The sequence below is a fragment of the Lemur catta genome, chromosome 1 (assembly GCF_020740605.2).
Source record: "Lemur catta isolate mLemCat1 chromosome 1, mLemCat1.pri, whole genome shotgun sequence".
NCBI lineage: Eukaryota > Metazoa > Chordata > Mammalia > Primates > Lemuridae > Lemur > Lemur catta.
The window spans coordinates 114472202-114487311 of record NC_059128.1 but is presented as its reverse complement, the minus strand read 5'-3'; the positions used below and the strand labels follow the sequence as shown (position 1 = coordinate 114487311).

At 55.5% G+C, this 15110-nt stretch overlaps 1 protein-coding gene across 3 annotated transcripts in view; it reads left to right on the top strand.

Annotated features, from left to right (window-relative positions):
* KDM4B (lysine demethylase 4B) overlaps positions 1-15110 on the top strand; it is a 131674-nt gene that overhangs the window by 23755 nt on the left and 92809 nt on the right. For all 3 annotated transcript variants that reach the window (XR_006734636.1, XM_045549185.1, XM_045549176.1), the window contains exons 2-3: positions 6584-6675; positions 14826-14991. Coding sequence is in view for 2 of the 3 variants with exons in the window: in XM_045549185.1 (XP_045405141.1) it covers positions 14851-14991 (141 nt within the window). In the remaining variant the exon portion in view is untranslated. The remainder of the gene's footprint in view (positions 1-6583; positions 6676-14825; positions 14992-15110) is intronic.

Sequence of the window (15110 nt, the reverse complement as noted above, 5' to 3'; positions counted from 1 at the left end):
GGGCTTGCAGTGGGTGACGCTGTCCCCAGAGCATGCTTGGCAACGTCCGGAGACTGTTCTGGCTGTCTCGACCAGGGGTGTAAATGTATACATTCTACATCCTAAATTTCAGCCATTTGAAGACACCTTAGGCTGTAAGACGCACCCCTGCTCCATACCCATGGGGAGTTCAAGAGGAGACCCCTGGTCAGAGCTGGGACAGCAGGCCTCCTCATACCCACGGGGCTAGCGGGAGAAGTCACTGCACTGGGGCTGTGCGTGGAGTGAGGGAGGGCAGGAAGGCGGGATGGTTTCCAGAGGAAAGGCCGTGTTTAGACAAGCCCCCACCAAACAATGACTCGCCCTCTCTCTGAAATCAGATTTTGCCAGCATCCTGTACTTCTGTTTACTAGCCCTGGCCACCCTCGGAGAGGGCCATTGTTTGTCCTGAGACTGCCTCGTTTGCTAACGCTGTCCATCAGCAGTGCCATCATATCTTCAGTGGTTGCAGGTGGGTAGTGGCCCCAGGTGATGGACAGATGCCACCCCTGACCCCTTCTGGAAGACACCTTCAAAATTATCACAAGCAGCCGGACCTCAGAGGCTGGACGTTTAGAAGAAACATGGGACTTTGGTGCTGAAACCAAGAGTGTCCCAGCAAACTGGGACCAGCTGGTCACCCTCACCCTCGGCATAGGGTGTATGCCAGGGCTGGTGCAGGAGCGGAGGTGCAGGGGAACCTTCCTCTCTCCCAATTGTGAGGCTCCTGGGCTCCTGGAAGAGGTCACCCCGCCAGAGATACCCGTGCAGCATCCTTTTAAGCGTGCTGAGCTTGCTGGGCTGTCCCCCAGAGTGTGGCACACAGCTTCCACGTGTCCCGTCTGTACCTGGGACCCAGTATGAGGCCTCCTGGTCCTGGTCCCGGTGCTCAAAAGTGTGTCTGTCTGTGCAGCCCACCCTGTGGCTGTGTGTAGAGGTGTTGGCAGCCTTCTGCCGCCCAGACCCCCGAGTCAAGAGGAGCCTGGCACTGGGACTCTGCACCTTTCTCCAGGTAGATAACTGGGCGGAGGTGTTTGGCTTTCTCGGTGGTCCTGTGACCTCACTGGACTGGGCTGTCTTAGAACCTCGTAATGGGGGCGAGGAAGGAGGCAGAGCCCTTTCGGGACTTGGGGTGGTGAACGGCAGCTCTTCGCCGCGCTCTCCTGGCTCAGGGGCAGGGTCCGGAAGGTGCTGGATGCTCTCTGTGTGGTGGTGGCTTCTTGTCTTCCTCTCACTCCATTGCTGTGACATTGAACATCTTTTTGTGCAATCGCTGGCCATCCGTGTGTCCTTTTTGGAGAAGTGTCTGCCTGAATTCTTTGCCTGTTTTTCTACTGGGTTGTTTTGTTGCTGAGTTGTAAGAGCTGTTGGTGTATCCTGGGTACTCGAACCTTCCCAGATGTATGATTGGCAGATATTCTCTCCTGTTTCGTAAGCTGTCTCTTCACTCTCTTGCTGGGACCCTTTGAAGCACAATGTCCTATTTGTCTAGTTTTTCTTTTGTCCCATGCACTTTTGTAGTTGTTTCCAGGAACTGTGCCTAATGCAAGGTCATGAAGATTTATTCCAGGCCGGGCGCGGTGGCTCACGCCTGTAATCCTAGCTCTGGGAGGCCGAGGCGGGTGGATCGCTCGAGGTCAGGAGTTCGAGACCAGCCTGAGCAAGAGTGAGACCCCGTCTCTACCAAAAATAGAAAGAAATTATCTGGCCAACTAAAAATATATATACAAAAAAATTAGCCGGGCATGGTGGCTCATGCCTGTAGTCCCAGCTACTCGGGAGGCTGAGGCAGTAGGATCGCTTAAGCCCAGGAGTCTGAGGTTGCTGTGAGCTAGGCTGATGCCACGGCACTCACTCTAGCCTGGGCAACAAAGTGAGACTCTGTCTCAAAAAAAAAAAAAAAAGATTTATTCCTGTGTCATCTCCTAAGAGTTTTGTAGTTTTGCATTTAAATTTAGGTCTGTAGTCTGTTTTGAATTCTTTTTAATATATGGTGTGAGGTAGGGGTCCGCCTTCATTCTTGTGCATGTCAATATCCAGTTGTCCCAACATCATTTGTTGAAAAAACTATTCTTTCCCCATCGAGTGGTCTTGGCATTCTTTTAGAAAATCAACTGGCTTTAAATGTGTGGGTTTATTTCTGGACTAACAACCCTCTCCCACCAATCTGTGTGTCTGTCCTTACCTGGCACCACGCTGTCTTGATTACTGTGGGCTGGCTCATCACCCTGAGCTATTTCATAGCTAGTCTTTGATGTGGACATTAAGGAAAAGTGCGGTTCTTATATTTTCCACGTAAGGACCAAAATTAGCTGATGAGACTAGAGCCTTCGGTTTTGGGATCCAGCAAACCCTGCCTGTCCCCTGCTTGCCTGACTGAGCTGTCACAGTGTCCTCAATTGGATTTTTTTATGAGTAACGATATGGAAGATTTGGAGAAATACGTGCAAATCAGAGACTCTTTCCTCAGGATGCAAACAAAGGTAGATGAAAAATGTCAGTTTTTCAGTTCTTTCAAACAGGAAGGATCTGAAACTTGTATTTTGTAGGTTTGGTCTTTAATATATCCTTGAAATGGATTGTGGCGTGGTGTCCACTTGCCTTCTGTTGGGTTTGGATCTTTTTACAGCCAGACTCTCCTCTTGCCACTGACACCTGCTATGCTGTGAGCTTCAGAGGACAGAGGTCCAGGTGGTGGTTGTTTTTTTTTCCTTAATGTTTTATTTTACAATAATTTTAGATTTACTGAACTGTTGCAAAGACGGAACAGAGTGTTCCACGTACCTTTCATTCAGCTTCCCTGATGTTAGCATCTTACATAACCACAGAAGAATGCTCCAAATTAGCAAATTATGTGGTGCAATGCCATTTACTAAACTGTAGATTTCATTAGGATTCCACCACTTGTCCCGCTAATGTCCCCTTCTTGGTCTAGGACCATACCCAGGATCCCACGTGGCATTTAGTCTCAGGCTCCTCTGGGCTGTGCCAGACGCTCAGTCTTTCCTTGTCTTTCATGACCTTGGCACTTGCATAGAGTCCTGGTCAGGTATTTAATATGTTGTAGAGTGAACTTCACTTGGCGCCGTCTGTGTTTTCTCGTGATTGGACTGGGATTCTGGGTGTTTTCTGGAAGGGTGCCGCAGGGGTACTCCAGGGGTGGTGTTGAGTCCTGCCCGTGCAGCATGTCAGGAGACACCTTGACACCGCTGTGTCTCATCACTGGTGATGTTGACGGTGGTCGCCTAGCTGAGATGCTGTCAGGTCTCCCTGCTGTAAAGTTACTCCTTTTTTCTTTGGGTCTGTGAGACCATGCAGACACCTGTTCTTCAAACTTCTGCCTGTTGATTTCCCCATCTGCCTGTGGGTCCTGCCTGCAGTGATTATTACCGTGGTGTCCCGACGGTGATGTCGTGTGAACCTCGCTCCTTCCACACTTATTAGAATTCTTCTGTAGAGAACCGTCCCCTTTACCCTGCTTATGGATTACATGTAAAGTTTTGTATCAGTAGGGGCTTGTGTATATTTGTTCATGGATTATAATCCAGTACTGCAGTCTCTGACTTTGCTGTAGCACTGTCTTTGCCTTGGCCATCGGGCCATCCTTCCCGTGTCCTTTCTGTGCATCCCATCCTCTGCTGAGCATTTCCTGTACGTGCACGTCTTTGTTCATTTCTGTCTGTTTTCAAAAGCCCGTGAGTCCAAGCTGATCGGGCCATGGAGTGTTCAAATTGTGGGCCTGCCTGAGGCTTTGGGTGGCCTCTCCCACCTATGGGGGTACACGGGGTCCCCTGCAGCAGCAGGGAGGACCTTCCTGGTGGGCCAAGGCTTAGATGGGAGGCAGGAAATGACCTGTCCCTGTTGAGGGCCACTTCGGGCTGGTGGCCAGGGGAGGTGTAGGCAGGGCTGGGCACGGAGCCATCCTGGGTTAGGGCACATAGTGAGCGTCCGGCTGAGGGGCCTAGAGAATGCCCCGTTAAGCCCCCTCTTTGACCCGTGCCCAGCCCAGCAGGAGGTGGGCCGTGTGGTCTGGTGGGGGCCCAGCCTGGCCTAGTGGGGGGTCCGGTGGCCGGGAGCAGCTCTGTTTGGGGTCCCTGGTGCCGGTGCTGTGGTGTAGCCTGATCCCTGCTGCTTGTCTGTCCTGGCCCTTGGCGGAGGGGCCAGCTGGCCAGCCGTGGTGCCCTCTGCTCCTGTCGGTGTCAGTGGGCTCGGGATCTGCGCATGCGGCATGGCGGCTGTTACGTCATCGTCGGCTGTGCCCTCTCAGGGGCGCTGATGTCGGTGCCTGGGGCTGTCACCGCAGCCTCTGATCTCACTGCAGCCAGACCCCCCCCCCCCCCTTGCCAGGTCTGCTCCTAGTGCCCCAGATTTGCCCTGAATCAACAGCGAGGCCAGCAGGCCGGGCCCGTGGCAGGACACAGTCACGCCCAGCCTACCTCGGCCCTTTTTTTTTAATTAATAGACTTTATTTTTGGAACAATTTTAGATTTACAGAGACATTGGACAGGCAGTACAGAGAGTTCCCGTATCTGCCGCTTCCCCCATTTCTTTTCTTTTCTTTTCTTTTTTTTTTTTTTGAGACAGTCTCGCTCTGTTGCCCAGGCTAGAGTGCCGCGGTGTCAGCCTAGCTCACAGCAACCTCAAACTCCTGGGCTTAAGCAATCCTTCTGCTTCAGCCTCCCGAGTAGCTGGGACTACAGGCATGCGCCACCATGCCCGGCTAATTTTTTCTATATATTTTTAGTTGGCTAGATAATTTCTTTCTGTTTTTAGTAGAGACAGGGTCTCACTCTTGCTCAGGCTGGTCTCGAACTCCTGAGCTCAAGCGATCCTCCCGCCTCGGCCTCCCAAGTGCTAGGATTACAGGCGTGAGCCACCGCGCCCCCACCGCGCCCAGCCTTCTTCCCCCATTTCTTTATCATTAACATCTTACCTCAGTGGGGTCCATTTGTCACAATTAACGAGTGAGTTAAAGTCCACGTTATTCAGGTTTCCTCTGTTTTTCCAGCCAGGAGTCTCCGTAGCATTCGCAGTCCGGTGTCCTCAGGTTCCCCTGGGCGCTGCCAGGTCTCAGATGCCCTGGGCAGGCCTGGGGAGATGGCAGGACACCCCCCAGCTGGGTTTGTCTGTGCTGCTCTAGTGGTTAGAGGGGTATTGGGTGTGGGAGGAGGTGTAGGAGGTGGGTCGTCCTTGTCACCTCCTGTCAGGGTCAGGGGTACACACCACCACCGAGGCTTGCTTTGACCACCTGGCTGCATGCGCACTGGTCAGGTTTCCCACTGTGAAGTCACTCTTTTCCCCCTGTCCATCTGGGCACTTCATGAAGTGGGGAGCTGCCTGTGCCCTCTGACCCCTCGCCCCTGGACGCCCGGCCTGGTGCCTGTCGGAGCCTGTGGCCAGGTCTGAGGCCAGGTCTCAGGGTCCCAGAGCCTCCAGAGTAGCTGCTGGCTGGCCTTGGGGGCCCCTGCCTCTGAGGGAGCAGTGGGTGCCAGCCCGACCTCTCATCCATGGTGGGCAGGGGTCAGGGTAGATGGAGGCCTGTGCTCAGGCTAGCACTCTGGGAGGCAAGGTGGGAGGATTGTTCGAGGTCAGGAGTTTGAGACCAGGTTGAGCAAGAGTGAGACCCCATCTCTACAAAAAAAGAAAAATTAGCTGGGTGTAGTGGTGCACGCCTGTAGTCCCAGCTACTCAGGAGGCTGAGACAGGAGGAGTTGGAGGCTGCTGTGAGGTATGATGATGCCACTGCACTCCAGCCCAGGGGACAGAGTGAAACTCTGTCTCAAGGAAAAAAAGGAAAATCAGTTGAATGGATCATGCCAAGTAATTTTAAAAACTACGTTAAAATAAGAAAATGTCAGAGTACATTGCATGTTGTGAAGATATTTATGAAACTTTTGTTATTAAAAGTCCTGGGGAATCGTAGAAAGTGTGCAACAAAGCCAGGTTCCAGGGGGTCAGACCCACCGAGGGGACACTGGAGTCACTTCTGAAGCTCGAGGCAACCTAAGCCGAGGGCTGGCCCAAGTCGGGGCTCAGACACCGCAGGGCCCACACACCTGGGTGTCCCGGGAGCCTCGGGCGTCAGGTGGTGAAAGGCATCGGTGCCACCGCCAAAGCTTGCAGATTTGTCTCACGCGTGTTCAACAGGCGCTTGAGTATCTCTGCCCGGGGTGTGCCTTGACACCCCTGGGGGTGTGGAACGAGGCTGCACCTTCCATGCACTCTTCTCCTTGCAGGGGCAAAACTTGAAAATCTCTCTGTAGCTGTCTGTGTCTTAAGGCTTCCAGAAGCTTCTTTGGTTTAACTTGATTGTTCGTGGAGACTCTCACTGCCTCAGCTGCCGGCTTTTAGGGGCTGAGCTTAAAATGGGCCGTCTCTGGAAGACTTTAATGGGTAAAGTGCTATGGTTATGGGTTTTCATGTCCTTGGAAATCGATAAGGATTTGGAAAAATCCGAATAAGGGCAAGTGTCCTTGGGCTCTGTAGTGGGTAGGAGTCTACTTTAGAATTAAAACTTGAGCCTGCAATCAGGTTAGTTAATCTTGCTTTTATTTGCACATTTTAGGAACCGTGACCATTTTGGAGGTGCTGACAGAAATCCCAGCAGTTACTGGAGCAACCCCAGCTATTGGGACACAGCCGGGAACTTTGAAGGAAGTGAGTGAGTGTGACGGCCCAGTGGCTGTGCAAGGCCCGGCAGTGCAGGCTGTAGCCTCCTCCCGGGGCGGCCATCAGACCCGCACGCTCAGAGGAGGTGGTGCCCCTCCTGGTTCTGAATTCCTGGACATCCAGGGTCGGGTTCTCTGTGGACTATACCCACAGGTGGGGAGGTTCTTCTGAATGGTTCTGTACTAGGTCTGCGTGCTCCGTGCTCACATCTCGCTATCGGGGACACTTCCCCGTCCATACTGTGGGCATCGGCCAGGGGATGCCTCTTGTGGGCTCGTGGGCATATCCCCCCCCATGGAGGAAGTGGGGACAAGTTACAATGGGGGTCCCTAAAAACGGGAGACTCCATGTAAGTGCTGTTGGAGGAATTCTCTGCCCAGCTGCTCCGGGCTTCAGTTCCGTCTGCTGTGCTTTCCTAATAAAGCCAGGACAGTGGGTTTTAAAGAGGTGGCCTCTGATGGCGGCCTGAGGAGATCATTCCTGAGATGAGAGGGAACAGTGTCATCACATTGGCTCATGTCCACAGGGGCCCAGCCACGACAGGTGGGACGGTGTCAGGTGTGGCACCTCCTGGGCTCCTCGTGGTGAGTCCTTGGTCGCTGTCCCCATTGGCCCCAGGCCATTAAGGAAATGCTGCCTCACAGTCAGGGCTGCTCTTGCGCTCTGTGTCGCTGTGATGCTCCCCTGGGCTGGAGGGATGAAGGTGCCCGTGCAACGGCCCATAGTGAGCTAAGGCCGAGGCTGGGCTGGAACTGGGGCCCTCGTGCCAGACGCGGTGCTTTTTCTGGTCTGTGTGACGCAGGCACTTGGGGAGGGTGGTAGGGCCCAGCTTCCTTCTGGAAGGGGTGTGGCAAAGGAACAGGCTTCAGGCATCTGGGGCAGGGGCGGCAAACTGTGGCCCACGGGCCAAATCTCACTCACTGCCTGTTTCTGTAGCTGAGGTTTATTGGCACATGGCCACGTCCCTTTATATGTTGTATATAGCTGCTTTCTCCTCACAGTGGGGGAATCGGATAGTTGTGACAGTGTGTGACCTGCAAGTCGGGAAACATTTCCTCTCTGATCCCGTGCAGAGAGAAGGGTGCCTGTCTTGGCTGTTCAGGGTGGACGAGGCCCTCGCTGACTTGCTTTGGAAACCATCGGTTCTCGCTGTGCCTCCTCGCATGCTGCTTTAATCCTGTGCCGCTTCACACGACAGGCAGTTCTCTAACTTACCTGTTCCTTGGCACCAAAACCTGCGCAGCGCGTACCGAGCGAGTAGCTTGCTCTGTGCAGCGGCTTAACAACCCCTCGCAAGGATGCTGATGTCGTCATTAATTACCGCCTCCCTTGATAAAACCATTTCATTTTGTTTTATTTTGTTTAATTTAATTTAATTTTTTGAGACAGGGTCTTACTCTGTCACCCGGGCTGGAGTGTAGTGGTGTCATCCTAGCTCACTGCAGCTTCCAACTCCTGGGCTCAAGCGATCCTCCTGCCTCAGCCTCCCGAGTAGCTGGAACTACAGGTGTGCACCATGCTTGGCTAATTTTTTATTTTTTATAGACATAGGGTCTCGCTGTGTTGCCTAGGTTGGTCTTGAACTTGGCTTCAAGTGATCCTCCCTGCTCAGCCTCCCAAAGCGCTGGGATTGCAGGCGTGAGCCACCATACCCGACCTCCAGTAAGTTAAGAGACTCGATGAACATCTTTTATTTGCCTCTGTCTGCTTTCCACGAAGTCCCCAAGCAGGGGGCACGTGATGGTTCACTCATGTTCTGTCCGGCAGTTTGGGGCGCTTGGGTGGAAGGACAGCGTTGAGCCTGGGCAGCCCCTGCTTGTGCAGGTGGGTAGTGGGGTCGCTTGGAGGCGGTGACTTGGAGCATGTGGGGGTTTGTTTGTGTGGTACATTCACTCAGTGTAGGAGAGGCTCCTGCAGGCCAGGACTATTAGTTGGATGTCACCTTCCGAGGGTGTTGCCCTTGTCATGGTCTCTTGGGGATCAGTGATGGGGCTGGGCCCTGCCCAGGGAGCTCCAGGTGTCATGCCTGCCCTTCCTTGCGCCAGCTCTGGTGGGCGGAGGGCACAGGCGGCAGGACCTCCACCCGAGGACTGTCATTCCCCAAGCTTGCGCTTCACACCTCGTGGCTCCATCTGAGGCCTCCACACTTGCTTGTCCCGACGCTCTGGCCTGAGTGTCCAGGGAAGTGACAAGGTGTAAACCTTTCCACTGGACATCTGCTAGTCAGAGTCTAGCCTGCAGGAACACTGGTGCCACATCAAGGGGCAGGCCGCGGACAGTGGGGGAGCCAGTACTGGCGCCCGCTCTGCCAGCCTCGTTCAGGCTGCTCGCTGTCCCCATGAGTCAGCCTGTGACCAGGAAAGGCAGCTCTCCGGGGCGCTTTGTGACCTGGAGCCCCGCCCATATCTGTTTTCACTGGGGGAGGTGGGGTTGGTATAGCTCACTCCGGTTTCTGATTTTCTGGAAACTGCTTTTGTCCTAACAGGCAGACTCACGCATCTTGCCTGAGACGCACTGGGCAGCAGCAGTGCTGGGTTGGGAGGGGCTGGAGGGATGTGCCGATCGTTACATGTCTTTACATAGTGCATTTTTTAACGTGGCAGTTGTGGTGTACTGAATAATGGGGCCAGAGATGTCTGTATCCTAATCCCTGAAACTGTGGATCTGTTACCTCGCATGGCAGAAGGGACTCTGCAGATGGATTGAGTTAAGGACCTTGAGAAGGGAGGTCACCCTGGATGTGCTGGGGGCCCAGTGACAGCACAGGGTCCTCCCACGAGGAGGCAGGAGGGTCAGAGGCAGAGAGACTGGAAGACGCTGCGGTGCTGGCTCTGAAGGGGGAGGAAGGGCCCCGAGCCGAGGGACGCGGGCGGCCGCTAGGTGCTGGGAAAGCGGGGAGCCTTCAGCAGGAACCCACGTGAGTGAGGTCAATGTTGGATTTCCGGTCTCCAGAGCGATAGGAGAATGATAAATTTATGGTGTTTCAGCCTCTGAGTTTGTGTCACTTGCTACAGCAGCGCTAGCGAACCGTGCACAGGCTTCCAGGAGGCTCCTTGTTCTGCATCTCTCGAATTAGGCCAGTCGTTAGCTCATAGCCACCCCTCCAGCCTCAGCCCTTTGGTGCCAGGTGAGCCCCCATCTGGCCAAGCTCGCCTTCCTCTCTTGAATTTGTATTGCTTTTTTTTTTTTTTTTTTTTTTTTTTTTGGTTTTTTAATAGACAGAGTCTGCTCTGTCACCCAGGCTGGGGTGCAGTGCCATCATCACAGGTCACTGCAGCCTCCAACTGCTGGGCCAATCCTCCTACCTCAGCCTCCTGAAGTGCTGGGATTACAGGCGTGTGCCACCTCGCCCAGCCTTGAACTTGCATTTCTAAGTTGGTTGTTCGACCTTGGCCTCCTGTGTTCCTGCCTCCCGCCCTTGTGGCTGTGCTGATCCAGCCAGTTTCACAGGGTCCGGCCTGATCAAGCCTGTCACAGAACTGCCGTGGGGCCTGGTGTCCTCTGAGGCTGCGCCTGCCCCTGGCGTCTCCCTGAGGCCCCTGCTCCCAGCCCCGTCCTGCTGTTGGGAAGATCAACCATGCAAGCTAGACAAGTGCCGGGCCAGGCAGGCATGGAGGGTGAGGTGCTTGGCCTGGCACCCGGGCTGCAGGGCAGGCTGGCAGCGGTTTCCTGACACTGGCCTCAGGCGGCTGGCAGTTGGGCAGCAGGTGGCCACTTGTGAATGTCCCCAGTTTGTGGTTTTTGTGAGTTTGGGGATCGTGGAAAACCCGGCACATGGTGCTGGTTACGGCTGGAGTAGAGTGACGCAGAGAATGTTCTGGCGCCGAGCTCTTCTCTGTCCTGCACGAGGCCCTTTATGTAGCTTGGACCAGAGACAAGGGAATCCCGCTGCCTCTTGGAGCTGCTCTGGGACACAGAGTGACATGCCTGGGGCCAGGCTGAGGGGCGTTCTCCTCTGAGATTACTGCCCTTCCCAGGCCGCCCACTGCTGTCACTGGTCCCTGCTGGGGACTATGCTTTGGCCACAGAACCAAGCTGACGTGGTAGCACGGGGCTGTGGCAGCCGGGACTCACAGGGACGTGTGGGGCGTCACCTGGGGCAGGGACCAGCATGGCAGGTGGAGGTGGGTGTGGGCAGGGGAGCCAAGGGAGAGATACCCCCAGGGCTGGGCAGGAAGGGGCAGGGTCCCGAGGGAACCCTGTCTCGAGGTCCTTTATCATATCTGCAGAGTCCCTTTTGTCATGTAGGGGGACAGATTTGGGTTCTCGGGGGTCAGGACGTCACTGTCTTTGGGGGTATCATTCTACCCACACTCTCCTTGTCCACACCGACCCCTCTCCTGCACCACCCCCACCCCACCTCTCTGACCTGCCTCTTGGGTGGTGGGCTGCCCTCCCTCTGGCTGCTGCTGCTCAGGACAGGACCCCAGGTCACCCTCAGCCCTCTCCCTGTCAGCAAGGTCTGTTGGCTCTGCTCCCACCCACCCTACTGCCCTCCCTCCCTCTGCCCTGGTCTCTGGGTTCCTCTCTGTCCTGTGTGGAGGGACCCTGTACAGAACGAAGCCATGGGGCCCCTTGTTCTAAAATGTTTATGAATGTTAAGGTGGGGACAGCAGGTGTGGCAGCCGGGCCCTGCTCTCAGCAGATGGGGAGGGAGGGTCTTCACCGAAGGCTGTGCCTGGCCAGGCAGGTGTGGAAGTGCCAGGCGGGCAGAGGCCAGCCGAGGTTGACATTTGTCACGCTTGCTTTTGCTCAGTTTACACACGTGTGTTTTCTGCCAAAGCTACTCAGTGTGCACCATGAGCATTGTGGGGCTGGCACCTCAGCCCTAAGTCACTCAGCAACGTCCTAAGAGGGACGATGTCACGGTAACCATGGAAACTAACCGTCCTGCCATAGTGGGTCTGACACGGGCCCCTTTCCACACTTCCCCATTTGTCCCCCGTGTGTCTTTAGGATGCTTTCTCTTTGCACGGTTGGTGGCCTCTCCTGCGTCTCTCTTAGTTGAGAAGAGCCTCACTTTCCTTATGTTACTAGTGCAGGAGAACTTCATTCATTCCTTTTTCCCTCTCCACTTGCCTCCCTCCCTTCCTCTCTTTCTCTTTCTTTTTTTTTTTTAATTTTTGGTAACAGCGTTATTGGGGTATAATTCACCACCCTGCAGTTCACCGATTCACAGTATCCGGTTCCATGGTTTTTAGTACGTGTGTTCACTGAGTTGGGCGGCCATCACCACAGTCAGTTTTAGCACATTGTCATTTCCCACAGAGAAGCCCCTTCGCCTCGGTGCGGCCCCGTCTGGGTCTGGCGTCTCTCACCGAGCACGACGTCCTCAAGTCCATCCCCACTGTAGCCTGTGTCGGAGCCTGCTTCCTTGTCGTGGCTGGGTGACATTCCAGCGTGTGGCTGGGCCAGGCGTGTTGATCGTTCATTGGCTGATGGACATCGGGTTGCTTCTGCCTTTGGCTGTTGTTGAGTCCTGCTGCCACAGACGTGGGTGTGCAAGTTGTCGTGTGGACAGATGTTTTCGTTTCTCTTGGGCACGTACCCAGGAGTAGCACTGCTGGGTCATGGGTGACTTGTGTCTCACGTGTTGGGGACCTGACGCTGGTGTCCTGGCGGGGCAAGGTGTACCTCAATGTGGTTCTCAAGTGCATGTGCCGATGCCAGGTGACATGGAGCACCTATCACCTGCTCACTGGCCATCTGTCTGTCTGCTTTGGACACAGGTGTCCTAAAGCCCAGGGCCTGGCTCTTAGCTGGGCTCTTTGTCTGTTGTGGTGCGTGGAGCCCCCTGTGTCGCGGCACTGTCTGGAGCCTGTCCCTCTGCCTGGGCAGCTCCTCGAGCTCCCTCATGGGGGTGCAGCGTGGTCCTGTGTCCCTGTCCCCGGGTTCCAGGGCTGAGTTTTAGCCAGATTCCCTTTACAGTTTTAGATGTGTGCGTGTGTCAAGAGTGTGGAGCATGGAGATTATGAATCATTTTAATTTTCTTCCTTATAACTTACCTACTAAAAAACATTGTTTCCAAAGTAAATAAGGCAGCAAAAAAAACCAAACAAAAAACCTGTGCCCAGTCGACCCCTGAGCTGCCTTTAGGGCGGTGGTGGGTGCGCGTGGGGGTCCTGCCAGTGCACACCTGCAGGAAGCTGCTCCCTTTTCCCCCTTCCAGATGGACAACCCATCTCTCCCCTGTGAGTTTCCATGCTCGAGAGCTACCCCAGGCATTTGATCACCTGACATTGCAGCGTCTGCTGCCAGCCACCAGGGGCAGCCGTGCACCTTCCCGGTGCCCCCCCAGCCACCCTGTGAGGAGTGGGAAGACCCCTGTTTTATACACAATGCGCCTGAGGCGCTGAGACACCCCCGGGCCTCCCAGCCAAGCTGGGATGTCGCAGGATCCACACTGCACTGGGCCACCCACCACAGAGGCAGGTGGGCATTGGGCAGCCTGGTGGTCAGAGCTTGGCGTGAGGGGCTCCTGGGAGTGTGTGTGGACACTGGGGGATAGGAGGAGGCCACGTATGAGCCAGCCAGGGATGAGGCTGATGGGCATGACTGTGCCCAGTGCCCACCACCCAGGTGCCACAGAGAAAGGGGTCGTCCCAGCAGAGCCTGGCTGGGCTCCCAGCCCCAGCTGCCCGCCTGCCCCATGGCCTGGACACGAGACTTTACCCCGTGGGCCTCTGTGCCCTCCTCGGTAAGTTGAGTTGAGGAGTCGCCACGTGAAGGGACCTGGTTGGTGCTGGGGCAGCGTGGTGGCCTTCAGTGGGGCAGGCAGCCGTGCACAGCCCGTGACCTGCTGGTGCTGCTCTGGGGGATGTTTGCGATAAGGCCTTTCCCTTAAACACTATCGTGTCTGCAGGGTGCTCTCCTGTGCTCCTGCCCCAGGGCATGGTCATGCACCATCCCCAGTGCCTCCTGTGTGGACTCTGGCTTTGGGGTTGTTCCCCTGCAGGAGCCACGAGGACTCACTGCACAGAGATCTTCCCAGCAGTCAGCGCAGGTGTGGCCATAAGGGACACTCAGCTGCTGCCCTGGCGTCAGCCCTGTCCTCAGCCCCACTGGGGCAGACAGAGGGCTGCAGGTAGGAGGCGGGGCGTCCCCAGGCTTTGCCTCCGCCTGGATAGAGGTTGGGCTTCCGGAGCCAGCCCCGAGTCGCATTCCTGGGCGCATGCTGCCCTCTGGCGCCCGCTGCGGGCAGTGCTTTGGGGAATGGGGGCTGCGCCTTGGCAATGTGGAACCCACTTCCAGCATGGGGTGGCTTCCTGCCTTGCTCTCTCTGTCCTCACATCACTTTGGGGTTGTAGGGTGGGGATGTAGATTTTTTAAATTTTTTCTAAGTTTCTGGGTGTGTGTGCACTTGGGTTCTTATCTTTCCCAAAACCTAGAGGGATGCTGTAGTCTTTCTGCCTTGCATTTGGAGAATTTAATCTGCCAAGGGGGACCTTTTCCCAGTCTGTGGCCGAAGCGTCTTCCTGGTTGAAGTGGGAGCTGCTCTAGCCTGTTTATAACCCGAGGTGACTCTGAGCATCTCTGAGGGCGGGACATGCGCCATACTGACTGTCCTTTTGCCCTCTCTGTTCAAGGTTCCTGCCCCCAGCCTGGGTTCCGCTGCCAGTAGCCAGGCTAGTCCCCGAGTGCCCCAGAGGTGCTCACGGTGGGCCATGCCCCTGGTAGCGGACCCTCCTGCTCACAAGAGCCCACTCACACGGCCTCGCTCGCCTCCGAGACCCCATCAGGTGCCGTCGCCTGTGCGTGTCTGGCTCTGAGGTGGCTACATTGATATATTGATCTGAAGCCGACGCCAGTGACCGTAGATGAGTCCCTGATAAGGAAAGCTTTTATTTCCGAGGGCCCCTGCTTTAAAATTAGTGCAGTAGCTTCCAGTATCGCCTTGGCTTTGAAAACTAGGACGCCTCTGCTTTTAATTAGTTGAAGTCATCGTGGTCTTTTGTGCTCAGTGCAGGGCAATGAGGCCGTGTGCAGATTTCTCTCTTGCCCCAGCTCGGCTTCCAGGGCCCGGCTGCGTTTGTCCTCCCTGCGGCCGTGGTATTTTTAGTGCCTTCCCAGGGAGGAGGGGCTCCGAGGGACGGTGTGGCGGCCTGGGTTGTTCACCCTCTCTTGTCTTCCCTCCACAGGTGTGGCGCCTACAAAGCTGCAGCCATGGGGTCCGAGGACCACGGGGCCCAGAACCCCAGTTGTAAAATCATGACGTTTCGTCCAACCATGGAAGAATTTAAGGACTTCAACAAATACGTGGCCTACATAGAGTCACAAGGAGCCCACCGGGCAGGCCTGGCCAAGGTGGGTGACGTCCTGTACTGACACTGCTCTCCATCAGCCTGTGGCGCACTTGTGGACCACCTGGGTCCCAGCTGTAGCAGTCCCTGAAGGTGGCGCACGTGCGCGTGTTAATTTGTTGG